Source organism: Conger conger, chromosome 12 (assembly GCF_963514075.1).
Source record: "Conger conger chromosome 12, fConCon1.1, whole genome shotgun sequence".
Lineage (NCBI taxonomy): Eukaryota > Metazoa > Chordata > Actinopteri > Anguilliformes > Congridae > Conger > Conger conger.
In genome coordinates, this window is record NC_083771.1 from 3,091,977 (window position 1) to 3,116,169 (window position 24,193).

The 24,193-nt window shown below is 47.1% G+C and overlaps 1 protein-coding gene across 1 annotated transcript in view; it reads left to right on the top strand.

Moving 5' to 3' along the window:
- shroom3 (shroom family member 3) overlaps positions 1-23,301 on the top strand; it is a 50,716-nt gene extending 27,415 nt beyond the window's left edge. Inside the window, exons 4-11 of the mRNA XM_061262018.1 lie at positions 98-229; positions 3,608-6,731; positions 9,530-9,603; positions 10,972-11,703; positions 12,613-13,008; positions 14,447-14,552; positions 16,499-16,780; positions 21,317-23,301. Coding sequence (XP_061118002.1) covers positions 98-229; positions 3,608-6,731; positions 9,530-9,603; positions 10,972-11,703; positions 12,613-13,008; positions 14,447-14,552; positions 16,499-16,780; positions 21,317-21,649 — 5,179 coding nt within the window. The 3' untranslated portion in view covers positions 21,650-23,301. The remainder of the gene's footprint in view (positions 1-97; positions 230-3,607; positions 6,732-9,529; positions 9,604-10,971; positions 11,704-12,612; positions 13,009-14,446; positions 14,553-16,498; positions 16,781-21,316) is intronic.
- Positions 23,302-24,193: the final 892 nt, after the last annotated feature.

Sequence of the window (24,193 nt, forward strand, 5' to 3'; positions counted from 1 at the left end):
ATAACAGTTGTGAAGCGTGTTTGTCTCTCGGTCACTCTTGTGCTCTCTCTCACACTCTCTCGCTCTCTCTCACTCTCTTTCTCTCTCTCTCCCACAGACGGAGTGAGCCGGCCTCACGGCCCCACTCTTGGCACTCCACCAAACTCGGGGAGGGCCAACCGGACTCCAGCATGACGCAGATATCCCAGGGCAGCGTGGGTACTCCCTGGCACCAGACCTACCATTCCAGGTTAGTGGGTGCGCGGGCATGGGCGGCCTCCATGTTTTTACATCACAGTAATTTAGCTGAGGCTTTTATCCAAAGCAACTTACAGTTTATTTGACTAAGCAGGGGCCAATCCCCCCTGGTGGAATGTGGGGCTAAGGGCCTTGTTCAAGGGCCCACAGCTACAAGAATCGTATTGTGGTTACACTGGGGTTTGAACCACCAACCTTCTGGATCCCAGTCATGTAACTTAGCCACTAGGCTATAGGCTGCCCGGTCTGAAGGCTGGTCTGCAAAGCTGTACATTAAAATGGATGCTTGGCTGGGAAGTGAGACGCCACCAGGAGCCCAGCTCTTTAGCAAACCACAGAATAAGAGTCACTGAAAATCTGAAGATCTGACTGCTGGTACTGAAATGTTTCTGCAGCAATTCTGCTGTTCATTGAAAAATTAGCGCCGTGTCTTGTTTCTAATCAACTGCAAAAGTGTGTTCTTTCTTTGCAGCAACCCAGTTTAAATATATTTTTAGATTGTTATATCCTTTATTCTGTTATTTAATTAATATAATTAGCTTGTTTATGAGTACCACCCCCCCCCCCCCCCACCCCATTTGCAGTGGCCTTTAGATCTCAAAACTGCATTAACTCATTTCCTGAATGTAGTTGGGGGAAAACTGCTGCCCAGTCCCATGTGTCTGGTGGAGTATGGAGGGACAGAGCAATGCTGAACTCCCTTGTCTGTCTGTTCCTCCATATTCCTTTTTTGTATGAAGGCCAGACCATAAAGAGCTGCTCATTGCTCTGTTGACTACAGGAACAAGTTATCTTGTCTGCCACGTGTGCACATGATATGGAGGTTTCTGAAGGAATGCTAAGTGTGCAAACACTAATATCCATATGTTGAGAAAACTCACTTGTTAATTGTAAATCTGTGCCGTGCCATACCATACAGGTCTCTAGTCTCTGAGATCTACAGTACTGTTTACTCAAGTAGTCATGCTAACAATTACATTTCAGTTTCTAATTGTTCACAGTTATTTAGTGGTATCATCATTCAAATCTCCAAAACTTAGATGACAAAACGGACTGATGTTTACATGGAAATTAAATCGGTTACTCACAAATGAAGGCACTAAAGGTCACAATATATTGAACTCCAAATTACATTATAATTGTTCAAAATGCGTTGTGCAGTACTGTGATACGTATGACATGCCCTAGCCTTCTGTCTTACACTGTTCAGTGGGCAGTACTCACTTGAGTGCCAGCACTCATTCGGTTATATGGTACATGAAGCATTATGTACTTTGTAGCTGGTTGATCAGTTCAGGCCAGCTCCCAGCTTATGACCACCTAATTTTAAAGCTGGTCAAACTGGCATAGCTGGATCCTACAGCAGGGCAAGCAGTCTAAACTGTAAAACCGATACAATGTTTTGATTTGAAAAACAAAGCCACAGTACTTTGGCGCTGTAATCTTTTGTTCAAACTGTGTTGCATGAACTTTAACTACTAGACCTAAACAGCAATGAAAGAATTGTGATGGTAATGTGAGGCTACCTGCAGCTGAGAAGTTGTTTGTACGTGTCGTTGAGAGGGACAGTCTAGTGACACTTTTGCTCCCCACAAGACCAGAGCGTCGTTCAAGATCGCAAACATATTCAAACTTGTTTGTGTTCGGTGCGAACATTAGGTAACGTTAGCTAACAATTTTAAAAAGTAGTCTGCCGCGAACAGAAATGGCTGCAGACAGGGAAGACGGGGAGAACAAAAGTAGGCAATTCTTTGACTGTTATAATAATTCTTACCGTAAAAAAAATAAATACAGATAAGCAACGAATCCGCTAGCTGCTATTGTTCAATCCAAGCTATTGTTCAATTCGTACTCAAAATGCGTTGGTGGCGAACTAAATGGAATGTTCATTTAAAATCGTTCAACAGCAACCGTTTGCTCCAAACATAGTTCGCCGTGAACGTTCGTTGTCTTGAACGCACCTCTGTCGTCTATGTTGGGGAGGCCCCCTTACGTCAGTAACATGGCTTTATTTGTAGTCCGTTTGTCAGCACAAGAGGCACTTCGCAGCCCCTTCCATTCCATGGAAGAACTGTAATTGAGTTTAGCACGGATGGCCGAGCAATCCCATAAGAGAGAGTTTGCGCTGGCCGGAGGTGTGACGTCATGTCAATTCTTTGCTACTGAAATGGCAGCTGCCCCCTCCCCCATGCAGTGGCACAATGGCAGCAGGCACAAGGGCCTGAGTATTGCATTTTCTGCCCCTAACAACTGATACAGGATCGGCCTGCCCGTCCTCAAGTCTAAAGCCAGCCATTATGTGAGGAAAGTTGACCCTGAATCATTGCTTGGAGGCAGACAGCACCAAACTCTCCTTCACCCTTTTTTATTCTGAGGTTTCCACTCCAAATGCTTTCTAATTATTTTCATCTCTTGTTGGACGCTAATCTTGTTATGTTGTTAGGAAACTCTTCCTCACAGGTGATAATGCTGTACGCCCATACAAGTATATGTTAAAGAGACCACCGAAAAATGAAATTTGGTCTGATGACAGTGTGAGCATGCTTGTAAATCTAGGCAGGATCAAATGCGTGGAACAATGAAATGATTGTAATTAATTCTAGTGAAAACAGTCCGGTCTTACATAAAGAGAAGTGAAGTAATTTTATAGCCACTGAATGGCCTGTCAATGTGCATCTCTTTGAGAGTCTAATAATTATTAATACACGTCAAGTTTATGAGGGTGAATACATGAAACAATATAATCTCTATGAGAGACAGACACAATATCTGAGCAGTTTATGAGTTTTGTGTTACATACACCCACTGAGCTCTTTATTAGGAATACTGTACACCTACTTATTCATGTGATTATCTAACCAGCCATTCATGTAGCAGCAGTGCAATGCAAAAAATCATGTAGATACGGGTCAGGAGCTTCAGTTAATGGTAAATCAACCATCAGAATGGGGAAAAATGGGGATCTAAGTGACTTATATCTCTGAAAACACAAGGTGTCAAACCTCTAAGTGGATAGGCTACAGCAGCAGAAGTCTTAATGAGTCTAAAACAATAAGTATAATAGATACCTAATAAAGTGCTCACTGGGTGGATTGGAATATTTTAACTATAAGACTAATTATTATTTCTTTTAACTTTGATTTGTTCATTTTTGTTGTCTTGACTCCAGATATCATGAATTGTTACAGAAAGGGACTATCTATAATGCATAATGTTTGCATTCACTAAAAAGCCTCTGCCCTCAATTCTTGGGACGAGTTCTTCTTTCTTACCAGTGAATTTAAATTTCTTTACCTCGTTAATAATGTCACGTTCCGTTTTCACAATCCATTTCCTGTGCTTAATCTCGCCGCCGTGTCTTGCGTTGCAGTGCCTCCACCACCGACCTCTCGAGCTACGACCCTGGATGCCTACGGAAGAGCCCGGATCAGTACAGCTCCCGGGGCAGCATGGAGAGCCTGGACCGCGGCCACCCGGCCTACAGCTCCTGCCAGCGACTGTCCCCCTCCAAGTCCTCGGGCAGCATCGACCACCTGCACAGCAAAAGGGACTCGGCGTACAGCTCCTTCTCCACCAGCTCCAGCGTGCCGGAGTACCCGGCGGCGGCAGGCCCGCCCGCCGGCGCGGAGCGGTCCTACTCCGCCGACAGCATGCTGGCGGGACAGCAGCGCGGGCCGGAGGCCCCGCGGCAGGCCGACATCCGCTACGTGCGCACCGTCTACGATGCCCAGCGGGGCATCTCGGAGGAGCACGAGGTCAGCACGGCCGGGTTCCTGCAAGGGGGCGAGGGCAGGGCGCAAGCCGAGGCGCGCGGTGGGGGCAGCGCCCACCGAAGCAGCGGCGGCAGCGGCAGCGGAAGTAGCGGTGGCAACTCCGCGTCAAACCGCCACAGCGTGGGGCCCGTGTGGGGCTCCGCTCGGCAACACAACTCCTACGAGAGCCTGAAGGGGGCTCCGCCCCCACCCCAGCGGAGCGACAGCTTCGCCGCCATCAGGAACCACGAGAGGCCCAGCTCATGGTCTAGCCTGGAGCAGGCTAGGTCCATGCGCAGCCTCTACAAGGGCTCCTGGCACCACTCGAGCGGCTCTGTGGCCGGGGGGAAGCCCCTGTTCGCCACCGAGGGCCAACAGCTGCACACCCTGGAGGAGAAGAGCCCTGAAAGCAGCCCAACCACCAGGCCCAGGCAAGGCCTACCGCAGGCCCCGTCCATGGGCCGCCTCATGCTGCCCACGGGCATTTACCAAGTACCCCCGCCGGAGCCCCACTTTGCCCAGGCACCTGCCACCTGCCCCAACTCCAGCAGTGTGTACCCAGCACTGGCTAAAGAGAGCAGGGGCAACCCTGCCGGGGACCGGAGTTCGGGGGCGGGCAGAGATGGTCCGGTGGTGGAGAATGGATACCAAAGCAGCAGCACTTCCTCCACCACTGGCCAGCCCCCCGGCGTCCCCCAACCAAAATCTCTGTCCCAGCAGATGGACAGACAGCCGGAGGAGCTGCAGGCCAGCTGCAGCCTCTACAGGCCTCTCTTTAAGCCTCACGCTGAGTCGCACACTGTGCCCCACCTGCAAGGTGAAGAGCACAGCTTCAGGAGAGATCCCTACACCCCGGTGCAGCAGAGGGGCGAAAGACAGAGGCATCTCCAGGGCCCTGAAAGCATGGAGATGTACACACAGGCACAGGACGAGGAGGCAATGGTGCCTGTTGAGCCGAGCGCACATCTGGAGTCCGCTCTCCCGCAGATGAATGTTGTGTTTTCCGAGTGCCGGTCCAGCCTGGGTGGCCACAGAGACGGCAGCATCCAGAACACCCGAGGAAGCAGTGGCACTCCTCAATCCCAGCAGAGTGAACATGGGAGCCGGGCCGCGTCGAATCACCAGGGTGCCCTGCAGCAGGAGCACCCTCTGACCCGGCTGGAGAACGCCCTGGCGGAGGTGCAGAAGGCCGCGATCCCGGAGAGGAGGGCAAGCCAGTGTGGATTGCAGGGGGCACAAAGGGAGGAGGTGCCCGCAGGCCGCGTCTCCGTGCTGGAGAAGGTGAGCCGCTTCGAGCAGCAGCACAGGCAGGGCGGTAGCCTCGCGGATGGCGTCTCGCAGCTGGGGAAACTGCGCAGCCAGAGCACCAGCCTCGTGGGCCCAGAGTCCAGGGCCAAGAGCTTTGGGGTGCCACCCCACATGCGGACGCAGAGCTACAGTGCGGCGTCCGAGGACGGCGGGGAGCAAGCGTGCCTGCAGAGGCGCCGCAGCACCGAGCACCACCAGCCCTGGAGCTCCCCGCAATCGGCCCTGCAGAGGAGCAAGAGCACCTTCCACCTGGGTGAGGAGAACGGCAAGAAGGACTTCTTCTGGAGGGAAGACCTGCAGGACATCTTGGGCACCATCCAGGACACGTCCTTCAACACTGCCTACAGGGACAGCCTCAAAGACGCCCAGTCCAAGGTGCTGCGGTCGACGTCCTTCCGGCGAAAAGATCTGAGCGTTGAGCAGCACCCCTCCAGCAAGCACCTGTCTCTCGAGAGGAAGGGCCCCAAGACTTTGCCCAAACCGCACACCCCAAAGGAGAGGCACATGGTGACCCCGGAGCTTGGGGGGACTGCCGTCCCGGCGCTGCCCAGCGTCCCGCCAGTCGGCCCCCCCACCGTGCGGATTGGAGGACGCAAGCGGCTGACTCTGGAGCAGAAGAAGCGTTGCTACTCAGAGCCGGAGAAGATGAACGAGGTCGGAGTGTCAGAAGATGACGGCTGCTTGAGTGCCTATGGGAAGGGCCCGGATCAGCTTCACCTCGCCGAGGCTAGCGTGGCCGACAGACGCAGGCTCTTTGAACTGGCAGCCCACAGAAGTGTTGGCCCTGGCCCCAACCTTGGCCCCTGGCCCGGCCCTGGCCCCGGCCTGGCCTCTTCCTCCTCCTTCCGTTCGGACTTGAAGCAGCTGCAGCACGACGCCTTAGCCGAGTACATGGAACGGAAAACAGGCCGGCGAGTCGCCAGGAGCCAGCGCCCCCAGAGTGCCTACCTGCAGCCCCCCTCCTACTCCTCCGACTCTCAGAGCCTCTCCTCCACCTCCAGCCTCCTCTCGCTGCAGGACCCCGAGCTCCAGGAGGCATCCGGCCTCAGCGCCCATCACAAGGGGGGCCGGGTCTCCTCTACTCTGCCCCCTGGGTTGCAGGGCTACTTATACCCCAGTGGGAACCCCGCGCGGCCCCCGTCCTCCAGTGAATCCACCTCGTCCAACTCCTCTGCCCACAAGCCTCGGGCAAGGCCCCAGAGGTTCTTCAGCCTGGAGCAAGAGCTTGACAGACCTGTCCTGGTCACCCTCACCCAGCCTCCACAGAGCCTCCGGCTCGCCCGGCACTGTGACAAGGCCTTCGAGAGAGCTGCCCCAGCACGGACGTCTGGGAAATCTGCGTCAGCTGAGGACCTGCTGGATCGATCTGAGGAGATCGCCATTCCTCAGCACTTCCGATCTCGATCCTCACCTTCTGTTGAGAAGCTGAACCAGGTATGGATTTGCCTACTTTCCCACTCATGAGAAATCAGCAAAACATTTTCGAGGAATCCTAGAATCCCTCGGTTGTAAAAACATTTTCCTACACAGTAGAATGTCCAGTATTACTTAAACAGAGTTCATTGGGGATCAGAAATACTCTATCAGAGTAAAACATACCTTATAAATGTTGATTTAACACATTTTACATATATTACTCTGCACGAAGACACAAATGGCTTTCCGTTAGCTTTAAGCTTTTGTGTTTCTATGGTTCTGCTGCTTTAAACAATTGTTGAACTCACAATTGTTGTAACAGTGCAGTTTGTTTTAAATATACACCATTATATGAATAAGTACTCTTTATGTGTACTCTCACTTGTACAAAGTTATTACCTAAGCATAAAAAAGTATTTATTCTGCTATACCCTCTGGTTTGATTGCAAGCCTGTATGTAGACTCGGCATTAGTTTGTGCATTCTGGGTGTCCCATGGGTCTCTGTGGTCAGCCACTGTCGGAGATCTCTCTCCACATTACACCACACCCAGCTTCCGGCAGCCCTTTGGAAGATTAGATTTCTCCACCCAGTCAACTCGCTGACCCGCACCCAGTCCAAGCCTGTCCAAGCCACAATTATATGGCGGCCTTTGGATCCATGTTATTGTTGTTGTTGTTGATACTTTTTTAGGCATCCAAAGTGCAAAAGTGGCTTGCTATAATGCCTTTTCATAATCACGTTATCTGGAATGTACCTTTGAGCTTTTTTATTTTTGTATTTATTTTTTTAGTTATTCAATGGGCAGTGCATCACAATGAACTCAAAACTCAAAACAGGGACATTTTTTCCATGTTTGAATTCAACGGCTGTGAAAGTGTGTGTTCATTCTGGTCTGTGGCGTGAATGTGAATTGCCTTTCGTAATGCCCTGGAGACCGTATCAGAGTTTTCATTGGCTGTAAGTGCGTGACTGTGGTGAGGAGACAGATGGTGGATGAGCACTGAGCTCCCCTTTGCAAGCCGTTCCACAGGAAATGCCCAGAACGCGGAGCTTCCTGCGTGGTGCCATGTAGCTCGCTGTGGAAGTGGAGCTCTGAGAGATGCCAGTCCTGATAAGGCTCATCTCTGGAGGGAAGGGTGGGAGGAGATAACTGATGTCTTTGGGAGTCTGGCAGTTTAGCCAGGAAATGCTTTTAGGGGGGATAAGAAAGTGGTTTATCTCAAGGAGCAAGTTGTCCTCTCTGTCTAAAATACCGCTACATACACTGGACTCTTAGATACAAAATTCGCGCTTCTTTATTTCAAAATAAAATTCTCATCTCAGTCATTTGCTTTCGGTTTTTGTCCCAAGCTCAGAGAAGAACCTGTTGAGTAAGAATATCGACAGCATTTTTGTCCTTTCCAAAGAAGGCCACTGTCAAGTTATGTGTTGTTTTTTCTGTGCTTTCCCCTAACTTGAAAGGGCTTGACTGGGCTTGACCAGAGTTACACTGGGACTTCACTCTTTACTCCAATGACCAGACAGAAAATTTCTTTCTCCTTTTATTTTGGATTTGAGTCACTTTCATTGATTGAAGTAGCAGTAGCAGTAGCTGCAGCAGTAGCAGCAGCAGTAGGTAAAAAACCTTTGGAATGGTGGAAAACACAAGATGGGCAGTTATGAAAGAATATATATACACTATTGTACAAACATTGTATAAAAGTAAAGAATACATTTTTTAAGTATGTACTGCCCCTTTAAGCACTTGGCTTCTTCACCATAAGAATGAATTGGATGTCAAACATTTAAATGAAATCCATCAAACACTTTAAATCAAACAATCAATTGCCATCCTGAGTTGGATATACACATTATATATAAACCCATCAACAATTTGAATCAAACAATCAATTGCCTTAAACTGAATTGGATATTTCAAACAAATAATTGCACCAAACAATAAATAAGGAAGTCCATTCTCACCATCAGTCACTCTGGTCTTTGCACAGTTGATTTAGCACCACTGTTCTTTGCAGGTCTTTCCTTCACCAGTGTGTTTGTTGAACTCATTTCTCTCTGTGGAACTGCAGACTAAAATGGGTGCTGAGTGTTTCAGGTGAGGGGCTGGGTGATTAGTGAATTTCCTTCAGCTGTTTAGGCAATTGACTTTGCTAATGTATTTTTCTCCACTGGGGGGGAGCAAACCCATGTTGAGATGGCTGAGTTCCTCTCTAGAGGCATTCTTCTTTTTCCTTTTTTTATCTTATTTATTCATTTATTTTTGTGCAGGATTTGTTCTGTGGAGTTTGCTCATTATTCAACTGTCACTGTGTTATTTTCTCCCTGGAAACGATGCGCGATGACTCTGATAACAGCATCGCATAACACAATGCGCAATAACCCAGCATCCCGTGATGCTTATGCAATGCAGCACTAAAATAAGCTGATAATATCTCAATAAAGATTAATGTGGGCCGCTGAGAATGTGACACCTTGACCGTGAGAGTTGTCTTAACACGGGCTATAACTGGCTGATGAATCAGCAGCATTGTGATTTGGTGTCTGGCTGAATAAATGGCACCGTATAGCTTGGGCTCAGACTCTCCTCACAGAGTGTACTTTACTGCTGCAGATCAAACCATCTTTAATGGGGGTTATTGGTTTACAGTGGCAACAGTTCAAGTCATAATGTATAAAAAATACGTCTACCAAAGATTGTATTGAAAATTGTTTCGCCACACACAGTGGAAAGGATAAGTAATTATTAACTAGTGTGGATTTATTTCCTTTGTATGTCTTTGGGCTCAGTGTGTTTAAGTTGGACCCTGTTTTCAGGATGCAATGACAGAATACAGACTGCACACAATGTTCTCCAAGGAGCCTGCACCAGCCATCCCCACAGAAACCAGGTATTGGTGTGTGCGTTTGTTTGTGCGTGTGTGTACATGTGTGTGTGCAGGTATGTGTGTGTGTATGTGTATATGTGTGTGTTAATGTACGGGTGTGTGTGTGTGTGTGCATGTATGTGTGTGTGTGAGTGTGTATGGGTGTGCGTGCATGGATGCGTGTGTGTTTGGGTGTGTGTGTGTGTGTGTGTGTGTGTGTGCGTGGATGCGTGCGTGCGTGTTCGTGTGTGGATGCATGTGTGTTGGGGTGCGTGTGTTTGCATGAGTGTGTGTGCGCGTGCATGGATACGTGTGTTTTCGGGTGCATGTGTGTGTGTGTGTATGTCTGTTGGATACCTCCATATTAAACCCAAGGAAAGGGACATACCAACCTAAGTATGGCATTCTGACCAAGCAGGCTGACCATATAAGGGCTGTCTGATTATGATTGGTACATCCAATTTTACACTTGGGTTTATGTTTCCCATGGTGCGCTCTAACACAGTGTCATAGCTTGCATGAAACATTTTGTTAAGCTGAATTAATTTTAAAAAGTAATGGGAGAAATGGAAGAAAGTAAAATTATATAATAAAGTTCTCATTGAAAGTTGTAGCATGGTTGTGGTCAAGTTTCATTACCCTTTTTTTTATTTTAAGACTCGGAAAGGAAAAACAAAAAAAAAAGAAGAAGATTTTTAAGGCAGCATTCCAGTAATCCTTGCCTAAAATGGTCAACATCACTCTTCATTAGTACAGTTCTTAGGGCTATATTAAACTCACCGTTCCTTTTCTAATAAACCGAATCCCTGGAGTTAGTAAGTAATAAAAAGTTCAGGAAATGTTCAGTTGGAGGATATGTAGGGGATGCTGAGACTGGTTGTGTGCTGTGTTTTACAGGGTTGTGGAGAGTGGATGATATGTAGGGGATGTTGAGACTGGTTGTGTGTTGCAGGGCTGTGGAGAGTGGATGATATGTAGGGGATGTTGAGACTGGTTGTGTGTTGCAGGGCTGTGGAGAGTGGATGATATGTAGGGGATGTTGAGACTGGTTGTGTGTTACAGGGCTGTGGAGAGTGGATGATATGTAGGGGATGTTGAGACTGGTTGTGTGTTACAGGGCTGTGGAGAGTGGATGATATGTAGGGGATGTTGAGACTGGTTGTGTGTTACAGGGCTGTGGAGAGTGGATGATATGTAGGGGATGTTGAGACTGGTTGTGTGTTACAGGGCTGTGGAGAGTGGATGATATGTAGGGGATGTTGAGACTGGTTGTGTGTTACAGGGCTGTGGAGAGTGGATGATATGTAGGGGATGTTGAGACTGGTTGTGTGTTACAGGGCTGTGGAGAGTGGATGATATGTAGGGGATGTTGAGACTGGTTGTGTGTTACAGGGCTGTGGAGAGTGCAGGGCAGTTGCCCTCCCAGCAGATGGAGAGGTACGTGTCCAGCCCGGGTTCGGTGCAGCTGAAGACCCCCGTCAGCCGGAGGGATAAGCAGAGGCAATCGGAGAGGCAGCGGGCCCAGAGCATGTCGGGCCTGGCTGCGTCCGTGGGTCTGCCCTGCCCCTTCTCTGCCCCGAGGCCGTCCGATTCGCTGTCCCAGGCCTCCCTGGAGGTGCTCGCCCACGGCCTGCTGCCCGACTCGCCCCGCGCCCACACGGCGAGGAAGGGCTCCGGCGACAGCGGCACGTCGGGGGAAACGCTGACTGACGTCCCCGTCCCCGTTGCAGCGGAGGAGGTGCCCCCTGCGCCCTCCGGGGAGGCCCGAAACAGCCCCCTTACACCCCCCTTCCACCACGACCTGCCCCCAGCGGCGCGTCACAGCTTCCCGTCGCCCGCAGAGAGCCCCGTCTCCACCCCGGCCACGCCCCTGCCCTTCCTGCGCATCTCCGAGTCCAGCATCCATTTCAGCTCCACGCCGCCTCTCCTGCCCGAGGAGGACGAGGTGTTCCTGCCCCCCCCGCCCCCGCCCCCGGCCTCCCCACAGCCACTGCCCCTGCCCATTTGGGAAGAGGACTTCCCCCCACCTCCCCCCCCGCCCCCGGTCCTGCCCCCCCTCGCAGCGGAAGGGCAGGAATACGTGGAGATACCCCGGTCTCCTACAGCAGAGCTGAGTCTGCAGAGGTACTGCGTGATTATCCCAGCCCAGTTGTACATTAGATATACACTGTTTCAACTTTGAATATAATATTATATGCACATATATTCATTTGCAGCCACAGAACAAAATAGCAATAATAAAATCCAGATTTACATACATAGTTTACTGCACATTTATATACACTCACTGAGCACTTTATTAGGAACTTATTAGACTTATTTTTTTTTACTTATTGGTCTGCTGCTGTAGCCTATCCACTTAGAGGTTTGATGCATTGTGTGTTCAGAGATACTCTTCTGCATACCACTATTGTTATGTGTGGTTATTTCCTGTCAGTTTTGACCAGTCTGGCCCTTCTCCTCTGACCTCTCTCATCAACAACACATTTATGCCTGCAGAACTGCTGCTCACTGGATGTTTTTTGTTCTACTGTTTTTTGTTCGCGCTATTCTCTGCAAACTCTAGAGACTGTTTTGCATGAAAATCCCAGGAGATCAGCTGCTTCTGAGATACTCAAACCACCCTGTCTGGCACCAACAATCATTCCACAGTCAAAGTCACTTAGATCACATTTCTTCCCTATTCTGACATTTGGTCTGAAAAACAGCTGAACCTCTTGACCATGTCTGCATGCTTTTATGCATTTAGTTGCTGCCACATGATTGGCTGATTACATATTTGCATTAACAAGCTGGTGTAGAGATATACCTAATAAAGTATTGCACTGTGCTTTCACACAGCTGGATCTTTATTAAAGTAATTCATGTTAAATACAGAGCTCCAACAGCAGCTCGCTGCCTGAAATTTGAACCAGAATGCCCAAATTTACGATCATACTATCATAGGCCTGTAACTGCGACAGGGACAGTGTAATATTGTGGTGTAACTTTAGCAGTAGGAAGAACTCAGTTTTGTGTTCTGAAATCCTGCAGCCCCTACAGCCTGGACCATTCAGCTGCCAGCAGGGGGGCAGTGTCGCCCGTGCCCTCGCCCCTGCCGGTGACCCCTGACCTGCTGCCAGCAGCCCCTGTGTCCGACCCGGGCGCAGAGGCCGAGTCCCCGCCTCCCGCCAGCGTCTTGGAGACGGAGGCGAGCTGGGAGGCCCAGGAAAGCCTGGAGCTGGAGTACCCCGTGCTGTCCAAGAGAGAGAGGTCAGCAGAGGAGGTGAGGGTGGAGACGCTAGCCAGGGAGCTGCTGTCCAAGGACAAGTCCCTGACCCCCGTCCTGGACAACTGGGCTGTGCAGAAAGCCATGGAGCTGATGGAGGAGGTCTTTCCTGCCAGTGTGCTCCCACGACAACGGAGGACAAGCAGTCGATTGGATGACAGGTTAGTGTCATCGCACTCCTGTGGCATTCTGGGAAATAAGTTAAATGAAGTGAACCAGGGCTGTATTACATCACGATTCATTAGATTTTTGCATTGTAACTGACAAATTTCATTTCATTGTCTATATGTGATAATATATCGTCTAGTATGTTTTTACGCGATGATTTTAATATATCATTCACCGTAATTCAAGTGATACAGTTACTCTTCTGAATCGGTTATCTGACTTGCATGAGGACTTTGAAAGTGGCTTTGTTTTGCAAGGCCGAAGTTCTGGGCTGTTTCTGTGATAGATTCTGCAATGTTAACAACAGAGCAGCACTGCCACCTAGCAGAACCTTTTAACATTGCAGGCTGCCATTAAAGGGGGTTATGTTTCTGGAATACTGTATTATACATTCTACGTTCACTCACCTAGCACTTTATTAGGAACATTTTTACTTTATTACACCTACTTATTCATGCCATTATCTAATCAGCCAATTGTGTGGCAGCAGTGCAATGCATACTGTTGTGACCTCATATCATGTAGATACGGGTCAGGAGCTTCAGTCAATGTTCACATCAACCATCAGAATGGGGAAAAAATCTAACTGACTTTGACCATGGAATGATTGTTGGTGGCAGACAGGGTGGTTTTAGACCAAAAAAATCCAGTGAGCAGCAGTTCTGCAGACAGAAACACCTTGTTAATGAGAGACATCAGAGGAGAATGGCCAGAGTGGTCAAAGCTGACAGGAAGGTGACAGTAACGCAAAGAACCACACATTACACAACACATCATAACTCTTAACTGGATAGGCTATAGCAGTAGAAGTAAAAAATAAAAAGTCTAATAAACGCCTAATAAAGTGCTCACTGAGTGTATATATATTTATGCTTTCTGCTTTAGCATCAAACAGGTTTAGATATAACCAGCAAAACTCTTACCTGTGATAGTGAGAATGAGAAAATGTTCCCCATTATTTGATGAGGATTTATGTGTGGTTATGACAAAGGGCGGCTCGTTTCATCTGCCAGCTCACATGAATCATTTTTCCAGGGAAACAGACCTATTGTGTGAAACGAAAACCAGTTAGTAGACATTACTTATCTCCTGGGTGTGTTTGTGTACACGGTCTTCTTTTATGTAAGTGAGCGGAGATATACTATATGAGATATAATTTGAGCGGGGAAAGACATTTAAAAATTGACGCTGAGGATTAAAGATGGTTAGCCTTTAGCCTGTGCTAATATGTATTGTTTGTCACCACACGAGCCTAAGGACAACCAACGACATGTAGCCCAGTGTAGCAACCCCTCACAGACCCTTAGCCTGATTCACCTGTACTATACCACTGCTGTCCTGCACAGTGTTCTCAGTGGAGCATCGTGGCAGTTTACCCTGTCTTCTGTGCCTCTCTCCTCCCCTCTGCACCTCAACCCCTCCCACAAGTAGAAGAGGTTCAGCTGCTGAGGACACACCGGTGCAGAGGGAAAATGGAGGGCAGGCAGAGATGGAGACGGACCTGGACGAAGAGGAATTGGACCTCAGTCAAAAGAAGGTTCTCCATTTTCCTCTGCTCGAAAGGACACGTCTGTGTTCGCACCACTGCGTAGCTTCAGTCTGTTCTGCGCAGTATTCTCTGCCTGCTGTGAATTTAAGAAGCAAAAGCAATATTTCATATCACAGCCATGTTGCACCCATGTTCCTGTTTGGTGTTACAGTGGGGCAAAAAAGTATTTAGTCAGCCACCAATTGTGCAAGTTCTCCCACTTAAAAAGATGAGAGGCCTGTAGTTCACATTGTCTGATTTTTAAAGAATTTATTTGCAAATTATGGTGGAAAATAAGTATTTGGTCAATAACAAAAGTTCATCTCAATACTTTGTTATATACCCTTTGTTGGCAATGACAGAGGTCAAACGTTTTCTGTAAGTCTTCACAAGGTTTTCACACACTGTTGCTGGTATTTTGGCCCATTCCTCCATGCAGATCTCCTCTAGAGCAGTGATGTTTTGGGGCTGTCGCTGGGCAACACGGACTTTCAACTCCCTCCAAAGATTTTCCATAGGGTTGAGATCTGGAGACTGGCTAGGCCACTCCAGGACCTTGAAATGCTTCTTACGAAGCCACTCCTTCGTTGCCCGGGCGGTGTGTTTGGGATCATTGTCATGCTGAAAGACCCAGCCACGTTTCATCTTCAATGCCCTTGCTGATGGAAGGAGGTTTTCACTCAAAATCTCACGATACATGGCCCCATTCATTCTTTCTTTTACACGGATCAGTCGTCCTGGTCCCTTTGCAGAAAAACAGCCCCAAAACATGATGTTTCCACCCCCATGCTTCACAGTAGGTATGGTGTTCTTTGGATGCAACTCATTCTTTCTCTTCCAAACACGACGAAGTTGAGTTTTTACCAAAAAGTTCTATTTTGGTTTCATCTGACCATATGACATTCTCCCAATCCTCTGCTGGATCATCCAAATGCTCTCTAGCAAACTTCAGATGGGCCTGGACATGTACTGGCTTAAGCAGAGGGACAGGTCTGGCACTGCAGGATTTGAGTCCCTGGCGGTGTAGTGTGTTACTGATGGCAGCCTTTGTTACTTTGGTCCCAGCTCTCTGCAGGTCATTCACTAGGTCCCCCCGTGTGGTTCTGGGATTTTTGCTCACCGTTCTTGTGATCATTTCGACCCCACGGGGTGAGATCTTGCGTGGAGCCCCAGATCGAGGGAGATTATCAGTGGTCTTGTATGTCTTCCATTTTCTAATAATTGCTCCCACAGTTGATTTCTTCACACCAAGCTGCTTACCTATTGCAGATTCAGGCTTCCCAGCCTGGTGCAGGTCTACAATTTTGTTTCTGGTGTCCTTTGACAGCTCTTTGGTCTTGGCCATAGTGGAGTTTGGAGTGTGACTGTTTGAGGTTGTGGACAGGTGTCTTTTATACTGATAACGAGTTCAAACAGGTGCCATTAATACAGGTAACGAGTGGAGGACAGAGGAGCCTCTTCAAGAAGAAGTTACAGGTCTGTGAGAGCCAGAAATCTTGCTTGTTTGTAGGTGACCAAATACTTATTTTACCGAGGAATTTACCAATTAATTCATTAAAAATCCTACAATGTGATTCCCTGGATTCTTTCCCCCCATTCTGTCTCTCATAGTTGAAGTGTACCTATGATGAAAATTACAGGCCTCTCTCATCTTTTTAAGTGGGAGAACTTGCACAATTGGTGGCTGACTAAATACTTTTTTGCCCCACTGTACCTGAACTGAATTGGGACTAGATGCTATCGCATTAGAATCTTGAAACAAAGTTCTGAAAAAGGCTACCATTATATTTACTTAACATTCAACGTTCACATGTTAATTTTGATAAGAAGCGGTCGAACAGTAAAACATGCCTTTTGTTCTGTAAAGCTGATGGCAGCAGCTGAGCTCTGTGAGTAGGTGTTTGAAGGCCGGGGGTACGCTAACGCGTACCGGTGGTGCTCCCCCTGATGGGCAGGTGGAGCTGGTGCAGGCGCTGTCCCGGAGCGTGGCCGTGCTGCGCGGGGAGAAGGAGGCGCTGGCGGAGGAGCAGAGGAGGTGCAGCGCACTGAGCGCCCGCGTGGAGGCGCTGGTGAAGGAACTGTGCAAGGCCAACGAGTACGAGAAGTACCGCATGTTCGTGGGGGACCTGGAGAGGATGGTCAGCCTGCTGCTGTCGCTGTGCGGGCAGCTGGCCCGCGTGGAGAACGGCCTCTCTGCCCTGGAGGGGGAGGAGACGCAGGAGAGCGCTGAGGAGAGGGTGAGCCCCACGCCGGCTATTCACCCTGCAAAAACCGTTTAAAAACCGTCTATTCACCCAGCAAAAACTATCTATTCACCCTGTAAAAACCGTCTATTCACCCTGTTAAAAACCGTCTATTCACCCTGTAAAAACCGTCTATTAACCCTGCAAAAACCTTCAAACGCCATCTTATATTGTGTGTTATATTTAGACTTAAAATACTTAGTTGTTAATCATATTTTTTATCTCAGGTTTTGAAGCACTACTGCGCTCACTATTAATATATATATTTTTTATGTGACCTGACTATCCAGGAACAGTTATATAAGTGAACAAAAAAAGGAAGTGGGCAGCCTAGTGGCAAAGGTGCTTGACTGGGACCCAGAAGGTTGGTGGTTCAAGCCCCGGTGTAACCACGATGAGATCAATGCAGCCGTTGGGCCCTTGGCCGAGGCCCTTAACCTCACATTGCTCCTGGGGGATTGTACCCCTGCTTAGACTAATCAACTGCATCAAAAAAGCATCATCTAAATAACAATAATGTAATGTAGGACATGATTTGTAGAGTTCATCATGCAGTTTGCTCTCCTAAAATGCTTTGTCATGATCATTCCTGCCAATGTTGGCTCTCAGCTCAGTGAATCATCAGTGTACACACTTAACATGTCATAACATCATCTTGGGATGGAGGAATTATTAATCAAATAGGCCCAGGTCCTTATCTTTGTTCTAGTCTTAGCACTTGAAATGATACTTCCCTCTTAGATCTTTTAGCGCATTTCTTCCTGATGGTATGTACTTTGCACTTTGGTGTACGTCACTCTGCGTCAGAGCGTCTGCCCAATGCTAATAATGCAAAACGTTTAATGAGTTAAGTCAGCAGTTCAATTGTGTATTTGTGTGTTGGCTGGGTAACTGCAGTTCCCAAGCCCAAACTGCACAAGAAGTGAAATCATCTGACACAGCAACTATGTCAGCTGAGCTTGCCTCATTACAAGAGAAAAAAATAAATATCAATGAGAGGAATTGGTTTTAAAAAACGGATGAAATAACTGAATAACAAGGGTTTAGGGGCGGCCTGTAGCGTAGTGGTTAAGGTAAATGACTGCGACCCACAAGGTCGTTGGTTTGATCCCCACAGCCGTTGGACCCTTGAGCAAGGCCCTTAACCCTGCTCCAGGGGAGGATTGTCTCCTGCTTAGTCTAATCAACTCTACGTCAGTCTGGATAAGAGCGTCTGCCAAATACCATTAATGTCATGTAATGTAATGGTTTACATGCCCTGTGAGGACTTATCTTCATTGGGCCTCATTCATTCAGGTTATCACGTTGAATAAACGTGAATATTATTATGCTTTAGATAGCTACAAGAGCTCCATGTTGTGATGTCAGAAATATGCCACGCTAGTGTACTGGGAACATCACAACCCCAGGGCCCTGCCTGCTGAATGCACTTACTGAATGAAGCCATTTGACTAGGGAAATAGGGCACTGGTCCAGGAATGGTTTAATGCTTTAACTGCCTGTCAGTACTCGGTTTATGTCCTCTGCAGGAAGGCTTTTTAAAATCACCATTTAATTTATTATCCAGTGCAGTGCAGAACCAATTGATTTATGCTTAACCCAAAGACACGAAAAAGACTGCTTTTCACCATGCTGAATTCTGGGCTCTCTAGCCTGACTTATAGAAGGGGAGTTAAACAGTTAACCTTCAGTAAGGAATGATGACTTACACCTTGGTATCAGTACGTTAGCACAGACAGCGCTGCTTTTACCGTATGTCATCCTCCATTTTGTTTCCTTAGCCTTGGGTGCTTTTCTGTCACATGTATCAGCTGTCACTCCTCCCATTCTCTCAGAGCTAGCACGGTCTTGGATGAGTCCAGTCTCTTGGCAGATTGTTCAGACTCCGGATTCTTCTGACTCCCACCCCCAGAATCGTACTAAATTACAGAACATTAAAAGGAAAAGGAAAATCAGGGTTAAAAGTTGGTTTCAAAATATATCAATGAATATATATATTTTTTTAATGCAAGTTATGTATAATACTCTTCAAACTATACTATGCACATGAAAGGGACTTTTAAGAAAACCAGCTCAGCCCATTTAATGGTCTTGTATTTACAGTATATGTTCATACATATGTGCTATAAATGTTTCTGAAAATGTATTTGTTTTGATATTGAGTATCCACTGTGGTTGTTGCTGTTTGAGAGATCTGACATTATTTTTTAATCAATACGGACTTTCATACGATCAAGGGATAGAGGGTTGCATGAGCTCTCCTCATTGCTTTACTCCGTTGGTTGGACTCAGTCAGTTGAGAATATCATGTTTAGTCATGAATGAATTAAACCAGCTGTCACCAAAAGAAGTACAGATGGTTTTTATAAAATGTGCACACACAAATTATTTGTTTTCATGCTTGGATTTTCTCATTATTTATGGTATAAGGAATGAGCGATAATTGATGACCCAAATAATGTGATCAGTCAGATAATCTTGATAATATTGCAAACTAAAATAGCAGATTAAAAACACACCTTTTCAAACTGTACCTTAGTCCTCCCTCCTAATATCCCTCGTCTACCCGAAAAAAAGAAGAAAAAAAGTGCACTCACGATGACTGTATTTTTGTTTAGAACAGCACTTCATGTGTATTTTACTCGTTATGGATGTGATGTTTTAACTTGTGGAAGAACCTATGCTCTTGTAAGTCACTTTGGATTAAAAAAAACGCCTGCTAAATGACTAAAATGTAAATGTAAAATGTAATATGATTCATAACTACCAGTTGTAATTCAACCAAAATAAAAACTACCTTTTTATATATTCTTGCCACTAGGGCCTGCTAAGTACACACTTGTGAATTGTTGATATATCGTTAAGGAATTAACGATAACGGAACCATTTAAAAAATAAAAAATAAAGCTTTAGACTTCACTCATGTCCATAAAATGATTGTACTTTATGTGTATAGCACTGTTTGAACTTCTTAGTGCAGTTCACTTGAATTGAAGGGGCATTGAGATTTCAGATGTTTACTGTGTCTGCAAACAATCTAGGCAGTCGAGGGAGGAACCGGAAGTTACTGTGTGTGTGTGTGTGTGTGTGTAAAAGACAGTAAGGCCTGTGGGAGTCAGTGTTTCAGCGAGTGAGAGAAAGAGTAACTTTTCTGTAATGAGACGTGATAGTCTCAGTTCTTGATGAGAGTGGTTGAGGACCATGGCTCACTGAGGGTTCTTACAGTGAGGTGCGGAGGCTGTCAGTTTTACACAGAAAAAAGGACCAAACGTTGGACCAACTAAAAAATTATTCAAAATTATTTGGAAATTGAAGTTAAATGTAATTACATTAACCTATTTGGGGGGGTTGTTTGTAATGGGGTGTGTGTAATGGGGTGTGTGTTTGTACTGGTGCGTATGTGTGTGTGTGTGTGTAACGGGGTGTGTGTGTGTAATGCTGTGTGTGTGTATGTGTAACGGTGTGTGTAACAGTGTGTATGTGTAACGGTGTGTGTGTATGTGTAATGTTGTGTGTGTGTGTAGCGGTGTGTGTGTATGTGTAACGGTGTGTGTGTGTGTAGCGGTGTGTGTGTGTGTAACTGTGTGTGTGTGTGTAACGGTGTGTGTAGCGGTGTGTGTGTGTGTAGCGGTGTGTGTGTGTGTAGCGGTGTGTGTGTGTGTGTAACGGTGTGTGTTTGTAACGGTGTGTGTGTGTGTGTGTGTGTGTGTGTGTGTGTGTAACGGTGTGTGTGTGTGTGTGTGTGTGTGTGTAACGGTGTGTGTGTGTGTGTGTGTGTCACGGTGTGTGTAGCGGTGTGTGTGTGTGTGTGTAACGGTGTGTGTGTGTGTGTGTAACGGTGTGTGTGTGTGTGTGTGTGTGTGTGTGTAACGGTGTGTGTGTGTGTGTGTGTAACGGTGTGTGTGTAGCGGTGTGTGTGTGTGTAGCGGTGTGTGTATGTGTAGCGGTGTGTGTATGTGTAACGGTGTGTGTGTGTAGTGGTGTGTGTGTGTAACGGTGTGTGTGTGTGTAACGGTGTGTGTGTGTGTGTGTGTGTGTAACGGTGTGTGTGTGTGTGTGTGTGTGTGTGTAACGGTGTGTGTGTGTAACGGTGTGTGTGTATGTGTAACGGTGTGTGTGTGTAACGGTGTGTGTGTGTGTGTGTGTGTGTGTGTAACGGTGTGTGTGTATGTGTAACGGTGTGTGTGTGTGTAACGGTGTGTGTGTGTGTGTGTAACGGTGTGTGTGTGTGTAACGGTGTGTGTGTGTAACGGTGTGTGTATGTGTAACGGTGTGTGTGTGTGTGTGTGTAACGGTGTGTGTGTGTGTAACGGTGTGTGTGTGTGTAACGGTGTGTGTAGCGGTGTGTGTGTGTGTAACGGTGTGTGTGTGTAACTGTGTGTGTAGCGGTGTGTGTGTGTGTAACGGTGTGTGTGTGTGTGTGTGTGTGTGTGTGTGTGTGTGTGTAGCGGTGTGTGTGTGTGTCACGGTGTGTGTGTGTGTCACGGTGTGTGTAACGGTGTGTGTGTGTGTGTGTGTGTGTGTTTTCAGGAGACCCTACAGAAGAGGCGGCGGAAGCTGTGCGGTCAGCACGAGGACGCCCTGGAGCTGAAGGAGAACCTGGACCGGCGCGAGCGGCTGGTTCTGGACATCCTGGGCGGGTACCTGAGCGGGCCGCAGCTGCGGGAGTACCAGCGCCTGGTCCGCGTGAAGCCGGCGCTGCTGATCCGACAGCGCCGCCTGGAGGAGCTCATCAGGCACGGGGAGGGGCAGCTGCACAGGCTGGGAGAGCACCTGCAGCCCGGGGACCAGGACCCCGCGCTCAGCCCCGGCCCCTGCGCCTCCCCCCCTCCGCCCTGCTCCGCTGCCGTCACCTCCCTTTGACCCCAGCTGCTCACAGAGACTGCTGAACAGTATACTTGAACTGACACCTCTTCCCCCGGCTGGACTGCACACACCCGGTTGGACACCTCCCTCCCTCTCTCCCTCAGATGGGGAGATTTGCTTTATGTGGAAGGACAAAGTCACCTGCTTAGTCATTCTGAAGGACTCTCGCACCAGACTCACACACCAGATCCACAGACCAGTGACTTGTAGCAGACATCGAATGGCAGGAATATTTCTGCTTCGGTCTGCTTTTTAACTATGAAACACCCCCTGGCTTTTCTTTCACACTGATGAATTGTGCTCACCGTGGCCTTATCGTGAATATGGATTTTTTCTAGATGTCTTATGCATATAGATCAAGCGGCTGATTTAATGTACAATAAAAGGGAATTGGCATTAGGGTTCATAACTATGGATAGAGCCTATGCTTTTTTTAGCAATGGTGCTAAAAAATTGTTAATCCCATCCCATTTCTAAGAGAACATGATGGGTTTGGCCATCAGTGAAATAAACAAAAAATGGCAGAGGTTGAGAAGAAAGACAATAGCATACACAATGTGCTTTCATGGTATCGGTACTTCATCTTTCTAAATTATTATTTTTGGGAATCATTACAGCCCAGCAATTTGGAGTAGATTTCATATAGTGAAATGACTGCTCTGCAGTATTAAACAACTGATTTGTTTTTCCTTGTGTACTGCATTTGTGGAGATGATGCTCTACCTGCAATGATAAAGGACTGCCCATTTTGTTTTCAGAAAAGCACTGTTTGCTAAATCCTCTTAGCCACCCTCTTCTTCTGCATCAGCACAAATGTTAATAGCACTGGACCGAAATGGAACTTGCTCCGTCCGGTTACTCCGTCGTTCACCAGCACCGTTGTATTCTGTCATATGAAGCCTGCGCTCTACGGAAAAACATACTTTAACTTCGGATATTTGTCATGTGAATTAAAACAGAATTCAGTATCGCTCCCATGTGATCCAAGCACAGCAATGATTATTTATATATATTTTATGTAAGCGGCTGTATATATGGTGTGCTAACCTCTCTTCTACAAATTGCTATTATGTGGATGACTTAATGACGGGATGTTGTTGAACTTGTGTGAAATGTCAAGACAGACAACGTTGCTTTCACGAAGGAAAGGAGGTGTTTGTCCACCAAAACTATAATTCCAGAGGACATTCGGCAAAGTTTGTAGCGGTTATTAATATTCCTGTTTGCAAAATCCATAAAGGCAGGAAGGGTGTGCATGTCTGCTATTTCTGTTTATGTCAAATCACACAGGGTAATGTTATAACTAGACGAATACAGCTGTAAGGACAGCACACTGCGATAGCTCCTGTGCATTTAATTATGTGTCCGTAGGGCGCATCCCAAATTATTTTAGCCAGTGTAATTTTTCATTTTAAGAGCACCTTCTACGTCACATTTAAATACATATAAAACACATGCATATGGATATATTCAGTAATAACGGCAAAAGGTGCCAACAATGCATTCATTGCTTTGCAGAGATATTTTTAAACACCCAGATTTTACTGTTTCCGACACTTAAAGTAATCAAGACGGCTCAAACCTTGTTTTATGGCGGAAAACAATTGGAAAAAAATACTCTTTCTATGAAATAAATCTATTTTTAAAGAGTTGGGCCTTAACCAGACTTTTATTTACTCTTAATGCAGTTCCTATATGAATATTAAAATTTGTTTGATGGTTGCATTTATGTAGCGCTTTCTCATGCTCAAAGCGTTTTACAGTGATGAGGGGGAAACTCGCCTTAACGAGCAGCAATGTTACAGCACTCACCTGGGTGATGCAACGACAGCCATTTTACACCATCAGCTGAGGTGGAGTAGCAAATGAAATCGAGGAATGATAAGGCGACTGGTTGAAAAAGCCAGGTTGGGAATTTGGTCAGAACACCAGGGAACCCCCGACTCTTTTGCGATGAGTGCCAAGGGATCTTTAATGACCAGAGTGAATCAGGGCCTCAGTTTTACATCTCATCCAAAATACAGCGCCTCCTACTGCACAGTGTCCCCATCACTGTACTGGGGCATTGGGGTTTATTTGACCAGAGGGAAGATCGCCACCTACTGGCCCACCAACACCACTTCCAGCAGCAACTTAATTTTTCCCAGTGGGTCTCCCATCCCAGTACTAACCAAGCCCACACCTGCTTAGTTTCAGCCATTCAGTAGGAGCAGAGTGCATGGAGATATGGCTACTGGCACTGCTGCTGTTAGCACTCACTCACTCACATATCCTAACATTGATATCAGAAATGTATTAACTAGATCAGTATATGCACACAGTGGAAACTTGGTTTCGTAGACCTGTACAACGGCTTGTTACTATCTAATCAGCCAATAATGTGGCAGCAACTCAATGCATAAAAACATGCCTGAAAGGTCAAGTGTTCAGTTGTGTAGACCGAGCATCAGAATGGGGAAGAAATGTGTGGAATGTCATGTCTTTGACTCAGTGCCAGATGTCTCTTTTCAGTATCTCAGAAACTGCTGATCTCCTGGTATT